This window comes from Nelusetta ayraudi, unplaced genomic scaffold, assembly GCF_046127955.1.
Source record: "Nelusetta ayraudi isolate G7.1 ecotype Tasmania unplaced genomic scaffold, CSIRO-AGI_Nayr_v1 ptg000001l, whole genome shotgun sequence".
NCBI lineage: Eukaryota > Metazoa > Chordata > Actinopteri > Tetraodontiformes > Monacanthidae > Nelusetta > Nelusetta ayraudi.
The window spans coordinates 1,367,264-1,391,500 of NW_027466051.1; the positions used below are offsets into that span (position 1 = coordinate 1,367,264).

The 24,237-nt window shown below is 46.5% G+C and overlaps 1 protein-coding gene across 2 annotated transcripts in view; it reads left to right on the forward strand.

Annotated features, from left to right (window-relative positions):
• The window catches only part of LOC142884437 (uncharacterized), a 37,442-nt gene that overhangs the window by 10,634 nt on the left and 2,571 nt on the right, over nucleotides 1–24,237 (forward strand). The window contains exons 7-14 of one of the 2 annotated variants that reach the window (XR_012926175.1): nucleotides 905–970; nucleotides 3,944–4,067; nucleotides 10,526–10,625; nucleotides 11,918–11,976; nucleotides 13,041–13,105; nucleotides 18,150–18,260; nucleotides 21,021–21,063; nucleotides 23,436–23,530. Coding sequence is in view for 1 of the 2 variants with exons in the window: in XM_076020097.1 (XP_075876212.1) it covers nucleotides 905–970; nucleotides 3,944–4,067; nucleotides 10,526–10,625; nucleotides 11,918–11,976; nucleotides 13,041–13,105; nucleotides 18,150–18,260; nucleotides 21,021–21,063; nucleotides 23,416–23,530 (683 nt within the window). In the remaining variant the exon portion in view is untranslated. Of the gene's footprint in view, nucleotides 1–904; nucleotides 971–3,943; nucleotides 4,068–10,525; nucleotides 10,626–11,917; nucleotides 11,977–13,040; nucleotides 13,106–18,149; nucleotides 18,261–21,020; nucleotides 21,064–23,415; nucleotides 23,531–24,237 lie in introns of both variants that reach the window. The other variant, XM_076020097.1, reaches the window with a different exon arrangement.

A 24,237-nucleotide genomic window follows, 5' to 3' on the forward strand; every position in this document is an offset into this window, starting at 1 on the left:
CCAAAGCTTCATTTTTATGCAGCGCCTCTGTCAACTTTTTCTTTTAGTTTGAAGGGCTTTGAAATGTGTCCGTATGAATCTTATGCTTTATGCTGAAATATCTGCAGTAAACAGCACACTGGCTCTTCTTCTTCTTCTTCTTCTTCTTCTTCTTCTTCTTCTTCGTCCTCTTCTTCCTCCTCCTCTGAGAAGTTGTTCTGATCCAAAAACACAAGAACTTTTATCTCTGTAAATCTTCCAGCCCATCTTTCTTTCTTTCAGATATTTACAAGATTGGACATAAAAAAAAAACTCACTGTGCCTGTTATGCAGGGAACTGATAATAGATGTTTCGTCTTTGCAGCCGACTTGCTGAGAAATTGTGGAGGCTGAAAGTTCTGAGAAGCGGCAGAGGCGACGAGCTACATAAAGCCGCCTTATTGTTCACTTTGTATTGAAGCCTATAGAGATTTTTTTTTTTTTTTTAAGATTCCTGTTCAGCAACATTCAGCCCATTATGTAGTATTTTGCAAACCTCTCCGCTGGCTGCCTGTGAACGCGCTGCAGTCTTAAGTACACAGGAAACGAGCAGCTACAGCGTTAGCTTAAAGTCGCCCCCTGAAGGCAACTTTTGTTTTGAGCAAAAGTTGTCGAGGATCAAGGCGATGCGCTACAAAACCAGAAAAGATTCGGAAATTAAATCCCTCAGCTGGGATTTTTTTTTTCTTCCGCCTTGGGCAGGAAGTCCTGATGTTTAATGCAGTAGAGACGCGCTAACGACCACCGTCGACGATGAAGACCTTCCCACCGCTGCAACACCTGACAGCCATCTCTTCTCCTCGTCTGTTTGTACCCCCCCCCCCCCCCACGTCCCCATCTCCTCCTCCTCCTCCACCTCCTCCTTCCTCTTTATCTCCTCCTCTAGTGTTTCTATTGGAATAAGTTACGTCCTGGCTGGCAGCGAGGCGTACGCCGCTCTTCTCAACATCGGGTGAGTGAGCTGCATACTCAACACAGATCTGTGCACCGTGGAAGAGAGAGAGAAAGAGAGAGAGAGGGAGAGGCGGCCCAGAGTGAGAGAGTCTCGGCTAAATGAGCAAATCAGGTCCGTTAAGAAATTTACTGAAGGGTTCTTTTTATGTATTGTTTTCTTATTTTCATTGTTCAACCCGTGAAAACTGAAGGTTTATTTGTCATCTGCTGCTCGCTGAGTTCATTTTATTTCTCTCAAGCCTTTAAAATGCTGTCATTTTTTATTTTTGTGTCACCTGTGGCAAAAAAAACCTCGACGCTAAAATACCTCCTTCACGCTACACAAGCTCATAACGACTATTCATTTGAAAGAAAAGAAAAAAAAAAACACCTGAAAACATTCTGTCTAATTTTCCGGGAAAGAAAGCCGTGCAGACTTCAAAACAGCGCCACTTCTCTTTTTGCAGGGGAAAGAAATTTTTTTGACTCTGCACAATTGCTCTCAGCGAGGGGCATGGCAGTTGTTGAAAAGCCTGTTCACAGTTGTTCTGCTCTCAGAGCAACCAGCCTTCTCTTGTTTTTTTTTTTCCTCCTAATAATGTTTCCTCAACATCATCATCATGTTGCTGAAAGACGATTTTGCCTGAAAGTTGCAGCACATTCAGCTGATTCGCACCTTGAGGATTTTCAACATCGCACTTGAGCTGTTTTTCTTATTTCTTAGACAGTGATTTTTGTCCATCCAACTCTTCCTCCTGGCACCTTGGACAGGAGTCGATTCTCCCTGTCTGGGTTTCTCCTCACTGTTTGAGGCATCTTCATGAAGATCAACCCCTTAATTATGCCAGAAGCAGATTTTTTCTTGGAATAGGACTTTAGATTAGATCTCCTTCTTAAAAATCTCCAAAACCTGCTGCAGGCCGCATGTGTTTTTTTTTTTTTTTTGGGGGGGGGGGGGTTGCTGCTTCTCTAGGTGGGACCACCAGAAGGTGGGGGGGGGAGGACGAGGAGAAGAAGAATGCCTGTATTATACCCACATTATTCCCACAGCAGGTACAGTGCAAAGAGAAGATGGAAAAAATTGGATCTCATCCTAGATTCTGTACCTCGTCGTGCCCAAGGTCACGTTCCTGTTAAACCGTTGCATTGTAATGTAAATAGGGCCTCCTCTGAGGGCCCCTGAGACACACAAACATCCCATCCATAAACATCAAACACCCCAGCTGGAGTTTTTGCTCCATTTTCTCCATTTGAACATTAACAGAGAAACCGGAATATTTGTGTCTGAGCTGCTTGTTCATTAAAAAAAAAAAAAAAACCCACACACACATTTGGGGGATATAATGTCGACTGGACCGTGATCAAAGTGTGCAAAGTGAAGAGCCGCTCGGCGACGGGCTCCTCCTCTCCTCCACCTCCCACATCTATAATTACCTCTATCAGTTAACAGGACTAATTTATTTTGTCACGCCTCGCTACTCACTTAACCGTAAATAATATTATTCAAAGTCTCTGGTTCGGTTGGTTGGATCGCTCCGACCGTACGCCTGGATGCTCCATTATCGGGCCGCGCGGCGCCGGGGGAGACGCTGCCGTGCAGCAGCGTGGGAGTGGAAAACCAGGGTTACTGGAGTGAGAAAAGGGAAGGAGGGGAGGGGAGGGAAGGAAGGAGGGAGGGAGGGAGGAAGAAAAAAAAAGAAATCTTGGGCAGCCTCTTCTGGATAAACCACTGCAGAGCAACTCCCCCGGGACGGCGATCAATAGGTTACTGCAGGTCTCTGCACAAAATCTCACCTCGCCGTCCGTCCGTCCATCCGTCCGTCCGTCCGTCCGTCCGTCCTTCTTACTGCTGCTGCTGCTGCTGCAACCTGCTGCAAACCTCAAGATTTTCATCTTAGCCGTAATCATTAGATTAGTGATTAGCGATGCACCGATACCACTTTTGACACGGTGGCGCAGTGGTTAGCGCTGCCGCCTCACAGCAAGAAGGTCGTGGGTTCGATTCCGGGCCTGGGACCTTTCTGTGTGGAGTTTGCATGTTCTCCCTGTGTCCGCAATGGTTCTTGCCGGGTTCTGCGGCTTCCTCCCACAGCCCAAGAACACGCATGTGAGGTGAATTGGAAACTAGAAATTGTCCGTAGGTGTGCGTGTGAGTGCGAGTGGTTGTTGTGTTTGTCTACGTTGCCCTGTGATGAACTGGCCACTTGTCCAGGTCGTCGCCCTGCCTTCACCCTGTGACAGCTGGGAGAGGCTCCAGCAGACCATGATCCTTAGTTCAGGGAGAAGCAGGTATGGAAAATGGATGGATGGATGGATGGATGGATGGATGGATACCACTTTTTGTTCTTACAGCACTTGCCTTTCAGTACTTGCGCGACTACCGATACCCAGTATCTTAATTATGTTATGACACGTTATAAAATTGCTTTGATTTTTTTGATTTTTCCACAGATGTTGTTATTCGAACAACATTCGTCAGCATGTTTTTCCTCAAACAGGGCGACTGTCACAAGAGAGCACTCAACCCTGGTTTCAGTACAGGTACCTAATTATCATTAATTATTTAATATTTATCATGATTATTATTATTTTCATCCTTGTCAGAACTTTCCATCAAATTTGAGACGTGTAATTAAAATGCCGTCTCTCTCTCTCTCTCTCTCGCAGACTAATTAGCGATTCAGCAGTGAGACTTATCCTCTGACGGGAGGAGGTTTCGCTCCCGTCTTCAGCCCTCCTCTCAGAGATAATGAACAGGAAAAAAAAAACTCCTCATTTATAATTACGTGGCGTAGCTGCTTATTTAACGATTACTGCTGATTGTGCCGCGGTGCCTATTAGTAACACTTTTTTGGCTCTCGTCTCTTGCCACTTTAAGGCCAATTAAGTCGGTTGTTTTCCCGCCTGCGTTTGTAACGTAGAAATCACTAGACATGATATTTAAACAAAAAAAAATTAAAAATGAAAAACGATTCTCGTCCTTTTTATCCAGCCACATCTACGTGATCCCGGTTTTCACCTGGACCCTGACGCTAGCCATCATACTGGCTCACTCAGTCATCCAGCCAATCACGTCGCTGCTCACGCTGCTGAAGGGGATCCTGCTCATCGTCACGGTGAGTTGCAAAATGACTCATTTCACAGCTGCACCTTTGAAACAAAATAAAAGCAAAATCCATCCATTTTCTATACCGGCTTCGTCCTGCACTCAGGGTTGCAGGGGTCTGTTGGAGCCTCTCCTCTCTGCTAACCGCGTCCGTCATGCCTTAAAATATCAACAGATTCCGACCAATCAGCTTCTCTAGTGGGCCAAAGGGGGAGTGGCCACAGTCTTGCTGTCTCCTCGAACAAATCACCGCAAAAAAATAAGAACAACGAATCTTACAAACTGTTGCCTTGGGGGTGTATTCAGTTTTCTGCTTGAAGATGTAGAATATTTAAGCGCCGGTGCCGTAAAATTGCAGTTTCTGGATGAGGCTGTCAAATGTAAATTATAGGCCTTGATGAGACACGTGGATGTTTGAATGTCCTCTGGAGTACTTTCCTAAAGGAAACTGCAGCCATTTATGTGTGTGTTGAAAAATAGGGGGAAGAAGTCTAATCATCATAAGCTTGTGTATGCGATTAATGCAGATTTTTTTATTTTTTTGTTTTTTTTGGAAGATGCTGTCAAATGTAAATAATAGGCCTTGATGAAACAAACAGGCGGGTGTTTGAATGACGTCTGTAGGACTTCCCTAAAGGAAACTGCAGCTATTTATGTGTGTGTTGACAAAGAGGGAGAAGATTAAAAGTTGCGTTAAAGTCCCAGTGATTGTCACGTCCCGAAGGATGCGAAGTTTGCTCTCCGCATTTGACCCATCGTCCCCTGAGGGAGCGGTGGGCAGCAGCAGTGGAAATCATTGGGTGATCTAACCCCCCATTTCCAACCCTGTATACTAAGTGCCAAGCAGGGAGGCAATGGCTAACATTTTTACAGTCTTTGGTACGACCTGGCCAGGGATCGAACCCCCAACCTACCAGTCTCAGGGCGGACACTCCACCACTAGACCACTGAGCTGGTCTAAAATTAGTAAAATGTAAAAAAAAAAAATGAATAAATGTCAAAGCAGTCTCAACTTCCACACTCCAGATCTCATTAAAAAAGCAGGAAGTTATCATTATGCAGCCAAAATAGGAAGCTATTTTTATGATATACCTCTGCTCTAGATGGCTGGTGTCAGTTTTAAAGTTAAATGGAAACGTGTCAGTGTCTTTTTTTCTCCCTCTTCTCGCCCTTCGTGCTGGATGCTTTTAAAGATTTAGAGGCTTTTAAGCTTTGTCTCAGCGGCCGCGGCGGCCTGGATGTCTGCTGATGGATGCCCTGTTGCCTCCATCGCTGTGTGTGTGTGTGTGTGTGTGTGTGTGCGTGTGTGTGTGAGAGAGGTCACGCTGGCGAAATGGATGGAAGCGCTGCTGTACAGCGGTCAGCGTCTGCAGAGGCTGCAGTGCTTATGGAGCTCCCGCAGTGTGCCCGAGGTGTGTGTGTGTGTATGCGTGTGTGTGTGTGTGTGTGTGTGTTTTGGCCTTTTCCAGGTCAGCGCTCGCCAACATCAGGGAGTGTCTGCGCCTCGGCGGGACCTCCTGCAGGAAAATGTTTCGGCGCGGTGCAGAATACATTTAACACCATAACCTCGGTGTCTCAGCCAGCGAGAGGCTCGCAGGGGGGCCCTGGGGGCGGGGGAGGGGTGAGGTGAGGGGATGGTGATGGGGCAGGGGGGTGAGGATGGAGATGGGCGGGGCCTCAGCTTCCATCTCTCTCCATCTCGCGCGGCAACTGCCGGGTTGGCCGAATCTCCACTACAAGACGTTTGAAATTGGGTCTTTTTTTTTTTAACAGTGGATTCTGTTTCGAAAAAAAGAAACCCAAATCAATCTCCACTTAAGGAAAAAAAAAAAGAACAGCGAAATAGGGGAAATTTTCCGGATGTCTTTATTGCTCGGTAACTCGGTAGTTGAAGTGACTCAGGAGGAAAAAGACTCGCGACGCATTATGACTTACGACAGTGTTCAATGTCTCACGTTTTCTCAGTTTTCACAACATTTCTTTCTTTTCCTACTTGGGTTTGAGAAAACTCGAGAAAACTTTCCAACACGACTGCCACAAATCGATTTTACGTGCCAAAGACAACGGCTCAGTCACCCTGAACCGATTCCCACCGGAGGAATCAGTTCTGCCCGGACTCGTGTTTTAATGCCCTTTTAATTTTGTTCCCTCCACTCTTCAAATATAAATTTATCGGCCGCGTTTGCCGAGCGTCGTCGGCGGCAGATTGAAGTCGACCTTCAGCCGGGATTATTAGCAGAGCTGATCGATTGCTGCCGTTGCCCGGTCGTGTTGAGGAAAGTCTGAGAGCGTCTGTCCGGACTCCCCCGCAAAACCCTCCCCCGCCAGCCAGTAGTCACGACAGGCTTCGGAACAAGTGAATTGTGGGATTTTTTTGTTCGTGTCGTTCAGCCCGGCTGACAAAATTGGAACGTTTCACAGGAATCTTTTTTTATCGTCTCGACTCGTCTCGTCTGGCGCTCGGCGCACCTCTCGCTGTAATTGATCAAAGCAACGTTGGGAGGAAATCACCTCTCGCTGTTGTATTTTTAATTTGTCTCTTGATCAGACGCCGCCTTTTTTCCTCCTTTCCTGCCGTTTGAATCTCACTCTCGGGGTCGGACTGGGAGAAGTGAAATTTAAATTACTTTTAACAGGGTGTTAAATATCTGAACAAAGTACCTCTTTTAATGATGAGTCTCGTAGCGATGTGCCACCCTTTCCCACAATACCAGAGTTAGGATGAGAGCAGCTCTGCAGGCTGGTGGTCACAGTAGTCAAGGAGCGGTGTAACAAACTAGCCAAATTAGACAAATGACTGACTTCCATTGTGTAAAAAAAAAAAAAGAAAGCCTCAAATATTTTCTTCTTTGAAAAAATTCTATTAAAACAGTATTAACCACAACATTTCAGAATGTGCTTGGAACTCAATCAATCAATGCCAGGCCCTCTGGTCTGCCCGCAGCACGAGTTGAGTTAAAACTTGAACGAGGCGGATGGTGATTTATTCCAGCGTCGCCTCCGGGAGGCGCCGCTCCTCCTGCAGGAGAAATGCAAAGTTTAATTACTGCATCAAGACCCTTTCAGGTGGACGGGATGGGATGGTGGGTGAATGTGCAGCGTATGCAGTCAAGAACTTCAAGCTGATTCGGTTCATTCATTCATTCATTCATTCATTCATTCATTCACATATGTATTTATTCCTTTATTTTCTGAGGAGGACTTGGTGCTCCGTCCTCATTTTGCCTGACTGGTAAATTCTGGCTTGATCTCCCCAACAACAGGCCACTGTGTCCACCACGGGAACATCCTACCAATCGCCAGTATGCATGCAGACACATTTATGATTCACAACCGATTCGCATTATGACATTATCCACATATGAACCCGAGACCTGATTCCAGTCTGGCCGCAACTCACCTACCCATTCATCCATCCACCCACCCACCCACCTACCCATCCGTCCATCCATCCATTCACCTACCCAACCATCCATCCGTCCGTCCGTCTATTCACCCATCCACCCACCCAACTGTATGTCCGTCCTTCTGTCCATCCACCCATCCATCCACCAATCATCCATCCATCCGTCCGTCTATCCATCATCCATCCATAAACCCACCCAACTGTATGTCCGTCCTTCCGTCCATCCACCCATCCATCCACCCACCCATCCATTCATCCATCCCTCCCTCCATCCATCCGTCCGTCCATCCATCCGTCCATCCACCCATCCATACACCCACCCAACTGTCTGTCCTTTCTTCCGTCCGTCCGTCCGTCCGTCCGTCCATCCACCCATCTATCCATCCACTCATCCATGGCTCTGTTCCTGCCTTTAATTAGGGATTCAGTTGACCGCCGTTGTGCCCAGCCTACGGAGAAAACAAACTTGGCCCCGGCGTGCTCGGAATATTCTCCCCGGGAATTCAGAGCGGCATTAATCACCTGCTGCTGCCGCCGCCGCCGCCGCGGTGCCGCTGCTGCGTTGTCGTCCTTGTTAGAGAGAGTTTGTAGTTGCGAGGCCGCGAGATGGAGACGTTTTGTCAAACAGCACACGGTAAACATGTCAGGGGAATATTCTGTGTGTGTGTGTGTGTGTGTGTGTGTGTGTGTGTGTGTGTGTGTGTGTGTGTGTGTGTGTGTGTGTGTGAGAACTGAATCGGGTTTGGTCATGGAATAAAACGTCTCCGCCTGGTTAATATTCATCAAATGTGTATTTATAAATGCGTGTTTTAGCCTTACCACCACTTTAACGGCAGCTCGGTCTCAGTAGAAGCTCTTCAGGACACTGCAACTCCCCCTCCTTCTTCATCTTCTTCTTCTCCTTCTTCTTCTTCGTCTTCTTCCTCTTCCCCCTCACATCATTGTGTGAAGTCACCAGGGAAAAGCATGAAGTGCAGATGCTGAATAAAGAATAAAGTCGCACCTGCCTCCTCCATCTGGGACCCCCGTCCGTCCCCTCTGGGGAAAATAACTTCTTTCCTTCCTTCTCATCTCCTTTCTTCTCCGTGTGCCTCTCCAGCAGTAGCAGCCGCAGCAGCAGCAGCTCCTTCCTGGCCTGAAATGTGACTGATGGCTTCAAACAGGAAGCGGCAGTAGAATAAAAAGACAGACGAAGGGGATGGGGAGGGAGGGGAAAGGAGGGAGAAAAAAAAGAAAGTCAATGACTCTCGACTGATGCCGACGCACCTTGATGGGAGTTTGAATTAAGCTCCAGCCGTCACTTCAGTCACACATTAAGATGTAAACGAGCGTAATTTGCAGCTCGCTCACACACACACACACACACGCACACACACACACACGCTGGCGGCTGTTATTTCTGGCTAGATGTGGGACCGTGTGGTGAAAAGGTAGATGAGTCGCGGAGAATCGGCGGCCTCACAATTTCACGGCTTTCTGGAAACAATTAGCGTGACATTTATATTGGGCCATCATAATTGGCCGGGACTGGGAGACCCTTACCCCCCAATAAAGTTGTCATTGAACCTTTAACGGCTGCTGGCTGCTCCCATGACAACAGGGGCGGGGGAGGACGTTCTTGCACCAGGCTACGAGAGTATTAAATGACGTCCTCGTCGCCAGACCGTTAGTACGGAAGCATATTGCTGCCACACTGGAAAAAGAAACAGGGCTCAGTTAGTATCACATTATAACATGGAACTTTCACATTTTTACGTGATAATTATCACAAAATAATGTGATAGTTTCACGTAATAACGTGAAAGTTATCACATAAAAACATTATAACGCGATACTGAGCCCTTTTTTTTTTAGTGCGGCAGCATTTATTACTTTAACATTTTCTACTCCATCAGAATGTTGTTTTTTAGGCTGTCCAAGACATGTCACTTCCTGCCAACCGTTTCTTCTCTCTTTTTGACACTCAAACCTCATCGCTTCACTTCCTATCATCTCTTTTTTTCTGCCTCTCAACATCATCATCAGTCACTCTTCTCTCTTCTCATCTTTCGGCCGACAATAGAAGAAGTCCGCCCATTTTTTTTTCATGAAATCCTTTGGGGTAGATCCACAAAGCGATTGCGCGGCTTTTGCGCCTGAAAATCCGTGTAAACGGCGCCAAAAACGGTGATTCCGATCCACAGAGGGGACGCAAACGTGAAAATCGGCGCAGAAAATGCGCCGAGGCGCAAGTAGCGGCAGGGCTGCGCCAGATTCATTTGAATGTAATGAAATGAGTCATTGCGCGCAAAATGACACCCCCCCTTCTATGCAAATATGCCTCATTCAAACAGCGGCAGATCCAGAAAGAAAAAAACCAGGCGCAGCTTCTGTCTGTCAGAGTGTTTCTGGCTTCTGAGTGAAACTTTCCTCTCTGAAAAGCCTGAAATATGTGTATGGCTCCCCAAATCTTATATATAGATAGGCATAGACTACAGTATATATGCCAATATTTTAGATCGGCTATGAAAAATACAAATGGTACTCAGGTGTTGGTGACAAACGCGTCTTGCATCGTAATGCCAGGCGCGCACAGGAGCGCGTTTATCCTCGCAGAGTTTCGCTATCAAACACACGCACTCACGAACAACCTTTGGCGCAAACTGCTCTCAGGTTGCCAGACCGCAACATTCGCACCTGTTTCAGGTGCCACATTCGTGGGCGTGTTTGCGCCTGCATGTCATCAGCGCAAAAACCTTTGTGGATACCCGCATCTGTGGCGCAAATTGTGGGCGCAATCCCGCCGCAAAATGCGCCGCATTTTAGCGCTGCACGCCCTTTTTTGCCCTTTGTGTGTGTGTGTGTGTGTGTGTGTGTGTGTGTGAAGAGCTCACTTCCCCCTTTTTTCGCTGTGTTAAACAGATCTTTATTCAAATGACTGTCATCTTTCATCTTGTTGTGATTGGATGTCAGCTGCACCCGGATAAATACAAAACTCTTTGTGTGTGTGTGTGTGTGTGTGTGTGTGTGTGTGTGTGTGTGTGTGCGCGTGCGTGCGTGCGTGCGTGTGTCTGCGCTCTCAGGTGGCTGTGACATTTGCGGTGGGGTCAGAGGTCGGCCTTCAGAGCAGCAGCGACTTCCGTCAGATGGGGAAACCTTTCCTAATGGGCACCGTGGCTCTGGGTGAGAAATCCGCTTTGTCGTTTTTTTTTTTCTTTTTCCTTTGTGTCTTTTTGCCTCTCTTTGCTCTTTGACTGTCCTTTTTTTCCCCCCACTCTGGTCCATTTATTATTTTTTTCTTTTTTCGTTTTTCTTTTTTCTTTCTTCTTTTCTTTACTGCCTTTGTGGCGGCCCCAGACTCGCTGAGGCCCCCTGATGGCTGTTATTCCCTGGTGCAGCGTGAAGCCAGCCAGGCTTTGTTGAGGGAGAAATACAAAATACATAGCGGCTCAGATGGGAAACGTGTGAAGTGGACTGGGTGAAGTACACAACTGCCAAAGTGCCAGAGTGTTGTTATTATTATCATCATTCTGAAAGTGTTTGTAGCCCGATTGAAGGATCCACAAAGTGTGGCACTCGCTTCAGGTAGGAGAAAGAGGCAAGCAGAAGCGCTGACCTCAAATGACCTCAACCAAAAAAGGGAAAGAACCTTTTTTTTTTTCCGGGTAGCAACTCAAAGTGGAGGCAGAGATGCGATTGAGATTCGTCTCAGGACTTGGTCCAGCCTCGCTCCGCTCCACTGCTCCCTCTGCCTCTGTGCCTGCTGTGGGGTGTGGGGGGAGGGAAGCCAAGCAGGGTTAAAGAGCCGCTGCAGGAGCCACCTGATTGGCCGAAGCCGCCGCAACGTACAGGTGAAGCTGCCGTGAGCTCGGAGGCCGAGCCGGGGCCACTTCCTGTGGCTGGAGGGGGAGCGGCGTTGATTTCACACGGCGATGTTGGTTGTCCACTCTGCCCAGTGAGAATTTTAAGAATTACAAGCTGCAAGGTTTTTTTTTTTTTTGGAAATCTGCATCTTTTTCATTGTGTGGTGTTGTGTGGTCTCACTTTAAAAGCAAGTGTGCAAATTACTGTTGCCGTTTTCTGAGTTCTTCTCCGCACCTGTTTCCTTCTGCCTCGTCAGCTTGGCTGATTTTATTTCATTATTATATTTTGTTCCTGTTAAATACAGTTATTATTAGTTATTTCTCACAGACGGTTGTTGAACACTCCCTCACAAGGAGGACATTGTTTTGAAGTGGCTGTTACCGACCTGCTGCAGCGAGGACGGAAATGGAAGAGTGGAGAAGTGGAGCAGAAATAAAAAATAAGAGAAAGAAAGAAACTTGCCCACAGATTGATGTAGAACTTGAAAAGAAAAAAAAAAAAAAAAAATCAATACATCTTTTTTTTTCTCTTTTCCTTCCTAAACCACCTATATTGTCCGTGGCTAGTAAAGAGCGGCTGATCGATCGGCTGCCGCGTCTCTCTGTTTTCAGGAGGGATCGTTAACGTGATGCCGCTGCTCTTCTCGCAGATCTCGCACAACAAAACTCAGGTGAGTCCGTCCTCACACAACGCCACGCAGCGACACACAACAACAGGCAAAACCGCACAACGACACGCAACACCTCGCCACCGGCGGCGGCGGCTCCGCCTGCTGATCCGACAACTCTCCAGCGCCAAATCCTGAAAATTGCTTTTCGGCCGCCGCCACGTTGTTATTCTTCTGGCCAAGAAAGATGGATGGTGATTGGAGGAGAGGCGGAGAGGCGGGGCCGAGCAGGGCTGACGAGGCTGAGGTGGCCTCAGCCGTCTGAGCTCCGCCAAGGCCGCTCGATGCTCGCCGAGACCCCGACGGGTGGAGTTTTACGGCCAGAGATTTCAGGTGTTACTGGGAAAATTGACAAACTTCCCACCCACGACGATATAAAGGACAAAATCCAGAGATAAGGTTCCACCAGTGATTCATGGCCAGGTGGGAGGAGACTGATCTGGCTCAAGGCCCCCCCCTACCCCCTTATTTTTATTGAAATATGGTTTTCTACCAAAAAAGGAAAAAAAAATATTGTTGTCTGTTTGGTGCATTGGCGGTGGCGCAGTGGTTAGCGCTGCCGCCTCACAGCAAGAAGGTTGTGGGTTCTCTCCGGGTTCTCCGGCTTGATCCCACAGTCCAAAAACATACATGTGAGGTCAATTGAACGTTCTAAATTGTCCGTAGGTGTGCATGTGAGTGTGAATGGTTGTTTGTCTCTATGTCTTCATCCTGCGATGAACTGGCGACTTGTCCCTGCCTTCGCCTTCGCCTTTCGACTTCCGTCCTTCAGAGTATTGATGAACAATTAGAGTTGCTGGAGGGGGGATGGGGTCTCCGAGGTTCAAAGATCCAAAGATGATGGATCTTCTGCCACGGAGACGAAGGTGTTGGGTGGTTTGGTGCATGTGGTTTAACGCCACCTGGTGTCTATCTGCAGTCACCTGCAGTAAGTCTTCAGTCTTCTGCCCACCAGGCCTCCTGATGATGAAATAGTCATGGTGATATATTTTTCATTGAGCGCCATTGGCTGACTCCCCCACCCCCACCCCCACCCCACGTCTCTCTCTCTCTCTCTCCCTCTCCAGATCATGTGGTTCCGGAGGGCCGTGCTCGGGGGTCTGACGACGTGCACGCTACTCAACATCCTCTGGTGAGTGAGTAAGCGAGCACATTGTTCTGCTCTTTAAAAAGCCGTTTATTCATTTATGAATTTCCCGCGGACGGATTTAGCCTCGGCCGTCAACTCATCGTTCAGTCGTTAGCCTCTCTTGCCTTTTTCGCTTGCGTTTAATCGCAACAAATAACGGCTTCCCAATCAAGGAGAAAAATGTTTTATGTTTTTTTTTTTTTTTTGAAACACAAAAAAATAGAAGGAATAAATTCAACTCCCGCGTCGTGTCTTTCTCCTCTAGTAAGCAGCAGGAAAACCATACAGCTGCTGTTTATTCAGGGCATCACGGGAGGCTTTGAGCCTCTTCAAGTATCACTTGGATCAAACATTTTATTATATCTTTTCGGGGGGGGTCGAGCAGAAATCTTTGAAATAGCCTTTGGAAAGGTTTCAGCTGTGCTGTGGCCTGTCGGCCGGCAGGATTTCAAACGGGCAACGGGAAGATAACAGGAGATTTTGTGGTTTTGTTGCCGAGCGCCGCGGTGAAGCCGTCACCTGCGACCGTCCGCTGGGACCTCCGGACGTCCCGCAGGAGTGAGCAGCAGCAGCAGCAGATAAAGAGTCGGTCAGAGAGCATTTCTCTCACAGCCCAGTGAAGCCAAAATCTCATCTGCTTTGAAAAAAGGATTCGTTTTTTTTTCTTTTTTTTTTTTTTCTTTTTTTTTCTTTTTTTTGCTCCTCCTGCTGCCAGTGGAAAAATGGCAGAGTTGGAAAAAAAGAATGTTCTTCAATGATTCAGAAGTCAAGTTCAATGTCAACACTTGATGCTTGGATGTGGAGTGCGAGACCATAATCAGTGTCCTGCCGCAGGTTTGAGTGGGGAATCAGACTGACTGCAAGTGCTGAGCAAACAATTACAATTCAATTACAACCAATCAGACGAGACCGCAGTCATTCATGACGCCTACTGTGAATAATTAGACTTAATTTTTCAGTTTTTGCACAGCCAATAAAAATCACCCCCTCTTCAGTTTTCCAGCTGAACCTCCGTCGTTCCATGACATCATCGCACTCTCCTGCGTCTCCTTTCTCTCCCTCCCTTCCTCCCACCAACGCGTGCAGGAACTTTGCTTTATTTTTTTATTTTTTCCCCGCCGCACTGCTGCATGAGCGCGGCCGACAAATCCTCTGGCAGCTCCAGTGTTTCCACTTGACACCAGACGGAGCAGCGTTGGTGTACTTTACTGATCAGCTCCTGGCAAAAACAACTTCTAGCGGCTCCACACAGTCAGCAGCCTCTCCTCTGGGATCCCTCGCTCGCTCGCCGAGATTTATGAGCTCTGAGACGCACTTTTTTTTTTTCACTTTTTTCCTACTTCTTTTTTGCTGTTTGCGTCCAACCCAATTTCTCAGAGCAGTTTTCTTTTTCTTTTTTTGCCGGCAAAGTGCTTCTCTATGAAGTCGCTTTATTTATCCGGTGATGACAACTTTTCATTTCACGTCGGCTCTCAGGAAGCAACCCCCCCACACCTCCACCCACACCCCCACGCAACCCCCCTTCCCCCCCACCCCACCCCTCTCTCAGCTTGCTGAAGAAGCTGCAGAAATCAAAGTCGGCTCCGGTGAACCGCTTAGTTCGCTGGATGTCGTCATGACGACACCTGACAAGTCACTCGTCCACTCGTGTCTTTCAGTCGTTGCGAGGGGACAACAACAGCTACAGCTAACGGAAAGTATTTTTTTTATCATAAACTGCAGCTCATCTGTGAAGGTCACAAAGGTCAAAGCTTCCAGCTGAGTATAATGAGCGGCTAATTGCCGTTTTGTGTCCGTCGCTTTCCACGTCGGGGAATAAAAGAAGCGAAAATATAATAACTTGTAAGGACTGCAGGACTTTCTCCCACCTCAACAAACTGAAGGTGGACTTCATTGAAAGCTTTTAAGAAAAATGTTTTGCTGTCTTTTTTTCCAGCTCGGCTTCAACTTCAACTGACGGCTGTGAAATCAAAGTTGTGAACCTGCGAACCTAAAAAAAAAACAAATCAAAAGTGCAAAAGCGCAAAGGAGATTCTGGCTCCAGAATTTGTTTGCAGCCATTCTGAAAATGAACTTAAAGTCGCGTTTATGCTGAGACTCATTTTCTTTCTCTCAAATCAAATACCTTTTTTTTCTTCTCAGTCGGCTGCCAACACTTCCTCCCAAAATCTAAGAGTCTGGAGCCGTAATGGGGTCGAGTTTCCCCTGAAGTTCATCGACGGCTGTTGATTTGAGGAGTTTGGTGCCTGTGAAGTCCTGCAGTCTGCTGTGGTTCTGTAGTTTGTCAGCCGGCTGCAGATATGCAAATCCTCGGAGAGCTTCCTCACCTCAGCCACTGCTCCAGGCTTCTCTTCCTGCTTGGAGCCCTGGCTGGCGCCAGCAATTTCCTTTTTTTTTCTTTTCTTTTTTTTTAGGCACCATAATTTTGATTGATAATTATCGTCAGGGACATAACTCCTGTTGAGCCAGCCGGCGGAGTGAGAGACGAGACGGAATAAAATAGAAATGGTGTGTTGTTGGGTGCATTTGAGCGTGGCCACAACAAATGAAGGGATAAATCTCTGGGAGCCGCCGCCGCCGCCACCACTCGGACTGAGCGGCCAGTGAGGAGCGAGCAGGGAGGAGGAACAGCCGCAGTGAACCAAAAGGCTAATCAACCTCTGGCTTCACTTCTGTTTTGTTTGTTGTTGTTTTTTAATTGACAGTCAATCAATCAGGCTAATGTCTAGCCAGACTCTGATTGGAGGGTGGAGGACATGATCTGATTGGCCCCATTCACCGTCATTTAAAGGTCCAGTGTGTAATAGTTGGAGATTTTTAAGAGGGAGAAACAGCAACAAGTGGTTACATTTTAGATTGCAGTTGTCTTTCACTCCCGCTCCTCCTCCTGAGCTTGCCAGTGAATTACGGTGGCCTGTGCACACAAACCTGGTCGCCTATGTCCACCTTCTTCTTCATTGGTTGATTTGAGGACACAAGCGTTCACCCTAAATACGAAATGCTGTCAGGCAGCTGGATTGTCCACACCAGGCTTCCTTAGAAATATGGCATTGCAAGGTGGCAGGTTACTAGGAGCAAGACCCTTGATCTACTGTATATTCTAATATATGTCAGAACCATTCTATGGGAAGGAAAAGCAAATTGCTTTTATTATACTGCAATTAAACACTTTTATGAATGTATTTATGGGCAGTGTGTTACGCTTTTATCAATATAAAAAATATGAATCAAGCCAAATATGCACTGGACCTTCATATTTAATGTGTCTGGCTCGGGATTGACTTGATGTTTTTGAGCCGAGACTGCTGATTAAAGTCTGATGATCACTTCCTGTCAATCACGCTGTTCTCCATTCAGCCTTTAAAAAAAAGAAAAAGCGATAGAAACCATTTTTTTAAAAAAAAAGAAGAAATAGTCATAAGTAATGAATTCCTCCCTCAGAGCCCTTTGAGAAAAAACAGCGGGTTCATTGTTGTTTGAGGTCAGAACTCGGCGGTCGCTCCGCTCGTGTCACGTCAACATCTCTGGAATTTCTATTTCAGAAGTGAGTCTCTCGGAACATTTCATGTCTCAGACTGCAGGTCGCCTGCGCCGCAAACAAAAAAAACAAATATCATTTAATGAATAGAATATTTGACAGTGACGTCTCTTTTTTTTCCCCGCACCAATTACAATCAAGAGAAAGATGAGAGGACCTCCGGCGGTGATGGATGTTCCGTTGCTTCGTGGAAGAATCCCACGCGCAACAACGAGATCTTCTTTCAACAGTCGGCAAGAACGACGTTGAAATCTGAGAAATGTATCAGAACACGGCGCGGAACAGACAGGTTGTTGATAAATGAGAATTCAGCGTTGCTCGTACAATACACAGTGTTGATTGGACAGTTCGTCTCAAGGCTAAATTATCTGATTTAAAGAGAAAAAAAAAATTCTGTTGACCGAGGCGGTGAAAGAAGGTGGGGGGAAAAACAAGCCTGACCTGTAATTAGATGGCGAGATTTGCCGAAGCTGAGAGTGGCCCTGGGCTCAGAGAAATATGAGAACAATGTAACGGCGCCAACGTAACCTTGCTCGTACCATCGATTTTCTAATGAAACGACGTGTTCCTGCTCTCATCGCTTCGTTCTGCTGCCTTTTCATCAGCGGCGGCCGCCAGTCTTTGAAGGCAGCAGTCCTAATGGTGAGCGAACGCCGGGACTGGCTCTGGAGGACGTGGAAGCGGCCGCCGACGGCTGCAAAACATCTTTCACAGGCAAAAAAAAAAAAATCCCGCCATCAATAGCAAAAGAATAAAAAAAAAAAAAATCAAGGAATACGCTGCATTTCATGTGAATTATCTCAGAAGCCCAAGAAAGAAAACAAACCCACAGTCGTTCAGATCTCTCAGATTAGATTGGTTTTTTAAATCAGTCAGCAGCAAAAACTGCTGCCATACGATGCTTCTTTTTTTCTCTTTTTTTTTTTTTCTTAATTACCGTTTTACCGAAAGTTCCGTGGAAATGACTTCAATTATAGATCTTTCAGAAAGGTGATCCACGTTCAGCGTGAGCTCCCCCCGGATGGAGTACAGGCAGGGAGTGGCGAAAAAAGAGAAATTAACGTGAAAGAGAAGAAAAAGATAAACCGGACAGTAAAAAGGATTCCAGTGTCTGATCTGGCCAGAAGGGAAGCTGAAGCAGCAGCAGTTATAGTGCTGGTGGAGGGAAGTCAATCAGTTGTCTCCTAAATGGTTCCGAAAGGAATTAACCATGTGAATCAACGCTTTCCCCAAAAACTGGAGCCGGGGAAAAAATTGAAACACAAAACTCCATTATACTCGAGGTTGTGGAGTTCGCTGGTTAGAATCCAAATGAAAAACTCCCAAGTGAAAAATGGGGGAAGAAAATTGAAAATGGACCACCATCCTCTGTGGATATCATACTCATTTACTATGTTTTATATACTGTATACATATTTATATATATATATATACATACACCTATAGGTAGCTTTAAAACTGTGAGTTGTGAAGATGTGCTTCAATGGAGGTTCTTCCTGTGTGTTCCAGGTGCTGGGCCGTACTGGAGATCGTCCCGCAGACGTCTGCTCCTGGTCCCGCCACCTCCTCTTACTCCTCCCCCTCCCCCTCCCTCTCCTACTCCAACATCTCTCTGGAAGAGTGAGTCTGTCCGTCGCTTCTCCTCAGCCTCCTGCCGATTGAATCCTCTGTGTGTGTGTGTGTGTGTGTGTGTGTGTGCACGCGTGCGTGAGTGCGTGTGTTACTGAACGTCCGGGCCGCAGACATTCGCTGCTTGAAAAAGGCCAAAGAAAATCTGCTGGTTCCATCTCGACTGGACCGGCTGTGACCTCCAGTGACCCCTGCAGCAGTCAATGGACTTCTAAGCTAATTGGCTGAATCTGGAAACTCGTCCTTATTAGATGACAAAGATGTTGAGTATCGACGCCCCCCGGGGGTCCACAGGTCCACAGTGCTTCCTCCAACTAATCCAATTGAATGTTGACTCACTTCACTGGGACCCCAGCAGCGTTTTCTTTTTTTTTTTTTTTGACTCAAGGCCAAGGGTTTTTTTTTTTTCTTACAGGAAATGTCCTGCTGCTGCTATTACCTGATCAAATGGACCAGACAAAGAGGTCGAACGCTTCCAACGTCACGGAACTGGACTAATGTTGGCGCCGCACCAAACGGTCAATATTCAAAATTTAGCCTCTTCTCACGTCGGCAAAAAAAAAACCCAAAAACTACTCAATCTTCACAAATAACACAAGCGTCGACAGTCAGCGAGACAGCATCAAGTCTTTTTTTCCCCCGCAGTTTAACCCAACTGGCTCCAGCGCAACTGAATACATCTGATTGGTCGGCTCCGTGAGGGAGTGAGTCGTGTTCCAAGATGTCTCAGGTTCAAAATCTGACCTTTCAGTGCGGTGCATTTTAGTGGGTCATGACATTGGACAAACTGGTTTTGTTCACATTAATTTCACATTTGTAGCATTTTTATTCAGTCAGCAGTGTGTGTGTGTGTGTGTGTGTGTGTGTGTTCAATTTTTGCAGGTGTAGAGCTCTTTCGCTTCTTTTTTTTTTTTTCGTCCGCCGCCATCCTGCCATTTCCTAACAGCGACGCCGCGTCGTTTCTGATTCCTAATTGGCCGCCCGTCATCAGAGCGCTGCAGAAACAGCCTGCCGTCGTCTGTACCTGCAATTAAATCAGCCCGGGGTTGTGTGAATATGCGCAATTACGGCCCTGTGTGCTGAATGTGTAATTCAAACCCCCCCCCCCCCTCTTCCCCTGCCCCGCCCCCTTTTCAATAAATCCTTCATTGCACTGATTTGCTGGCGCACTATGTTTTATCCCTATTGTGTAGCGTGATTTTTTTTTTTTTTTTTACCTCTGTGTTATTCTCCCTCTTACCCACAACCCATTGCTGCTCATTGTTCCCGTGACCCGCCTGGCTGAGACAACCTCAGTTAGTCAGTCACAGGAGCTCCCGCTCGCATGAAGACTGAAGGTTTTCCATGGACTAACACTGCCCCCTAGTGGAACGGGTACGCATCATTTTTAAAAGGCCTTGCGCCAGTTTGGAATCCCCGGTCGTCTCGACCCGCTGCTCCCGTCCTTTAAGGAGCTGCGTGCGTTTTTAAAGCCGTGTTAGGATGGCGAAGGCACTAACAGGCTCTAAGTGTGCCCCGGCGTTCACTCACTGGGATCACACAGACAACAGTTTGCTTTCAGACGCTTTTTTTTTTTTTTTTCCGGAGGCCTGGGATCGTCTCCGGAGAGCCGCTCCACACGGATGGATGGAGGAGATGTAAACAGTAAACGGCGGCCATGAGTTTCAACACAGCAGAGAGGGAAAATAAACGCAAGAGGAGTGGGGTTACTGTCGAGCAGCAGGAGAGCCCCCTACAGGCGGGAGATGCCCCCTACACTATTTTTGACATTGAAAAAACACCATGGCACACCACCACTGAAATTCAGTTTCAAATTTTTGAAATGACACTTTTTTTTACCTAATGATGACTATATAGTTTCTTTCTGTACTCACTCAGTGTGAAACCTGGGCCTGTTTAGATGCACGCAAAGCTGATATCCTGGGAGGAATTGAGGAAGGAAAACAGGCTCACATTCCTGTTGGAGTCACTCAGCTGTGGAATTTAAAAAGGAAAAATTTAGACCAATATGGTGAAATTGAAGAGAATTCTACACAGCAGGAGAGCCCCCTACAGGCAAAAGAGAATACAACAGGCTGGAGAGAATCCTACAGGCAGAAGAACCCCCAAAAGGCGGAAGAGGCCCCTCCAGGCTGGAGAGACTCCTAGAGGCGATAGAGCCCCCTACAGGCGATAGAGCCCCCTACAGGCGATAGAGCCCCCTACAGGCAGGAGAGACTCCTAGAGGCAATAGAGCCCCCTACAGGCAGGAGAGACTCCTACAGGCAATAGAGCCCCCTACAGGCAGGAGAGACTCCTACAGGCGATAGAGCCCCCTACAGGCAGGAGAGACTCCTACAGGCGATAGAGCCCCCTACAGGTAAGAAAGAATCCTACAGGCCAGAGCGAGCCCCCAACAGGCTCCTACAATAGATTTTATTTGTATAGAGCTTTTCAGAAAACTCAAAGAAGCTTTAGAAGAAGAAGAAGAAGAAGAAGAAGAAGAAGAAGAAGAAGAAGACCTTTACTGATCCCACAGTGGGGAAATTTGCAATTTACAGGGTAGTTAAAATGATAAAATCAGTACACACAACTAGAAGTAAATCAAAATGTGGGGTTCATAAAAATTACAAGAACTCAAACATAACTAAAATGAATTGAAAATGGTGAAGTGTATAACACAACAGGGCAGGCATAACCTTCTAATAATAACTGACTGACGAGCTAACGGGTTTATTTGTCACCCCCCACCCCCCACCCACACCCCCGCAGGTCCGAGAAAGCCGGAGAGATTGCGACCATCCCGCTGACTAAGGTGAGTCACATGATCGCCTCAGCTGACGGCAGTACAGTCAAGTTTCAGGACAACACAATCAACAACAACACAGTCTTTCTTTCCAAATAACTCTTTTTTTAAAAAACATAAATAGAAAATATCTGTAAAAGTTCTCAGTCATCAGGTCATCTCAAGGTAGAAGGGCAACTGGACTTACTTGTTCTTTGTTATCTTGAAGACGTTTTGCCTCTCATCCAAAAGGCTTCTTCAGCTCAGAAGAAGCCTTTTGGATGAGAGGTCTAAGTCAACCTTAAAAAAAAAGAATATAGAAATTAAAGTAGGTTATGCTTGAATACATTTTTAAAAAGTTTTTTTTTTTTTAAAAAAAACACTTAAACTCAAGCATGCAACTGACTTAAAAGGAGTTTATTTATTTTAACAGAGGAAAAGAAAATGCATCATTTACACACAAGAAATCTGCCAATTTTCATTGGTGTAAAAGAACGAGTTTAGAAAAATAAATAATTTAACAAAGCAACATTTTGGAGGCGTCTCAGCAGCATGAAGATGTTTTTAGTTTCAGGTTTGGCCCACAGCAGATTGAAACCTTCTGCTTGATGCAGGACGGCTGGTCGCAGGGTGGTGGGTATCAACTGTTTGAGTCTGGCTAATTGTGTTGGTTGACACGGGGGGCGGAGCTAATGACCTCCCAGGCTTGCTCGCGTAAACATTGCAATTAGCCGGCTGACAAACTAAAGGCTGAGTCCTGACCTGGTAACCACAGAGCCGCCGCCGTGAAGCAAATTACAGGCTCATAATTACTGGGCTCATGTGTGACTGTTGATTGATGGCCTTTGTGATTTTTACATTTATTTCCCTTCTGGTTGCTGATAAACGAGGGGAAACACAGCGACCTCCGTTTCTGCTCTTACACATTTAATTTGCCAGCGTTTAGTTTTTCCCCGTCGATGCTGCACCGGTCTCGTTGTACTGATTGGTTGTGTAACTGTTGCGTGTTGTGTTGAAAAGTCAGGTGTGATGTCAAGTTGTCACGCTATCAAAATCTCACCAATGGCATTTTTTAAATTCTAAACTACATCCTTATTAAAGGGGACCTGCTATACTCTATTTCCGGGCCTTTGTATTTGATTTCTGGCCCCTCCAGAGCAGCAACACACGATTGAAAGCTTTGTAGATCTGTGTCTCTCGCTGCATCGCTTCCTTGTATTTCCTGCATCCTGCGGAAATCCTGCAGTTTACTTCACTCCCTCCCCCGGCCTCCTCCGTGTACGCCTCCCGCCCAGCACTCTTGTCACACTCTTGGTCCGATTTCTTCCACAAAATAAACACAGTTAGGACACTGATAAGTTGTTACTTGCAGCTTGCTCTTCTGACTCTTCAACACGACCAAGTACTGTCAGGAAAGCTTCATATTTTTTTAGGCAGCACCTCACCAGCTAATCCAGCTTCGTATGGGCCCATGTTAACAAAACAGTCCCATGTGAAATATTGCAGGCAGACAAAAACAGAGGTTTTTTTTTCTTTTGCTGGCTGGGAAAAAGCAACTCCATCCACTTCTGCCTGGTGCTTGCCTCTTTAGGAAAGCTAAACAAAGCGATATAACTTCCGAGGCAGAGCGGGGGAGGGCGGTGCCAGGCCTAGAGTATGCCTGAGCATGGCCACGTAGGGAAGTTCAGCACGCATTGATGTCATTGCGACCACAATGTTTAAAAAAGACGGTAAAACACAGCGTGCAGAACCATGCACAACAACGAGCAGGGCTCAGGTCCTAATGCATGAGTTGTGTATTTAGAGGTCAGAAAAGAGGAAAAGCATAATAGGTCTCCTTTAAAGAAGTGGATGATGGGACAAACTGATCCCACTTTGATCTACTCTGCTGTACTGTTTCTCATCAACACCTCTGGATGCACAGTTCGTGACGTTGTTACAGAGGGAATCAACCAATATTAATAATAAAGATTCCTTTCGAAAACGTCTTCCGGTTGCAAAGTTTTGAAACAACAAAGAAAGCAAAGTGACAACAACATGTAACACAAAACGATTATTGATAATAAAGTTATTAATAATCACTAAAGGTTGTGCAAAACAGTTTCAAAAAGTCCCTTTTAAAAAAAAAAATAAGAAAAGAATGTGCAGTATTTTTGAGTTCCAGCAGGGGGAGGATTTCTGGAAAGACGAGGATACTTCCTGTTTTTGAAATGTTTGAGTTCAATGTTTGGATTACACCACTCGCTTCTTCCTTGTTGTGTCCTCACACTCACTCACCATCACACGACCACCTCCATCACCTCTGCCGCCACCACTACACAACCCCGCCCCACCCCACCCCAATGCCACTCCCACCTCCACCCTCCCCACCGACCCATGCAGATTATTAATGAACGTTACAGGAGTTTCTCCTGGGTGGCCCAGCTGATCCAGGTCTTCATCGCCATCAGCGTCAGCGTCTCCTTCCTGGTGATGGGCTCGGCCATGAAGCACACCAGTAGGTGCCGCTCACACAAACACACACACGCAGACACATAGATTATTTTAATTAATGTTGCAAAGTTATAAAGTCAATGTTTGTCTCCAGCCCAGTGTTGACATCGTTGAGTTTGTACAACTGAAAAAAGCCTCTTTTTGTTTTGTTGACTTGAGAGAAATTAGTAGTAGTTTGTATGAAGAGTTGAAAAAAGTTTATATTTTTTGAGAAAAAATGTTTTTGAGAAAAAATGTTGAAAGGAAGAAGGAACTTGTGTGTCTCTATTAATGTTAATCAAAATATAATTTTATTTTTATTTATTTATTCAAACAGACAAATTACAAATTGGAAAAAAAAAACTAAACAAAAACAACAACAACTGCCTTGTTGCGTTTATTTAATCAAGAGCGCCTCAGACGGTTTGTGGGTATTTTTGGACGGGTGACACACTGTCAGAATCAGAAGCGGCACTTTGTTCCAGGGAGGAGAGTGAAGGGAGCAGGAAGTGGAAAGGAGGAATCTCCCGACTTGTTTATAGAGACCAAACGGCGCTCGATATGTTTTTATCCATCCTGAAGGAAACGGGCGGTAAGTAGCACTGAGCGTGCTGCTCAATAAGTAAATAAGGCTCCACGGGGGGGGGGGGGGGGGGGGGGGGGTGGCGCTGGATATTAGATATTGATCCGTCAGGAAGAACGCACAGCCCCCTATCAACAACCACCCCCAAC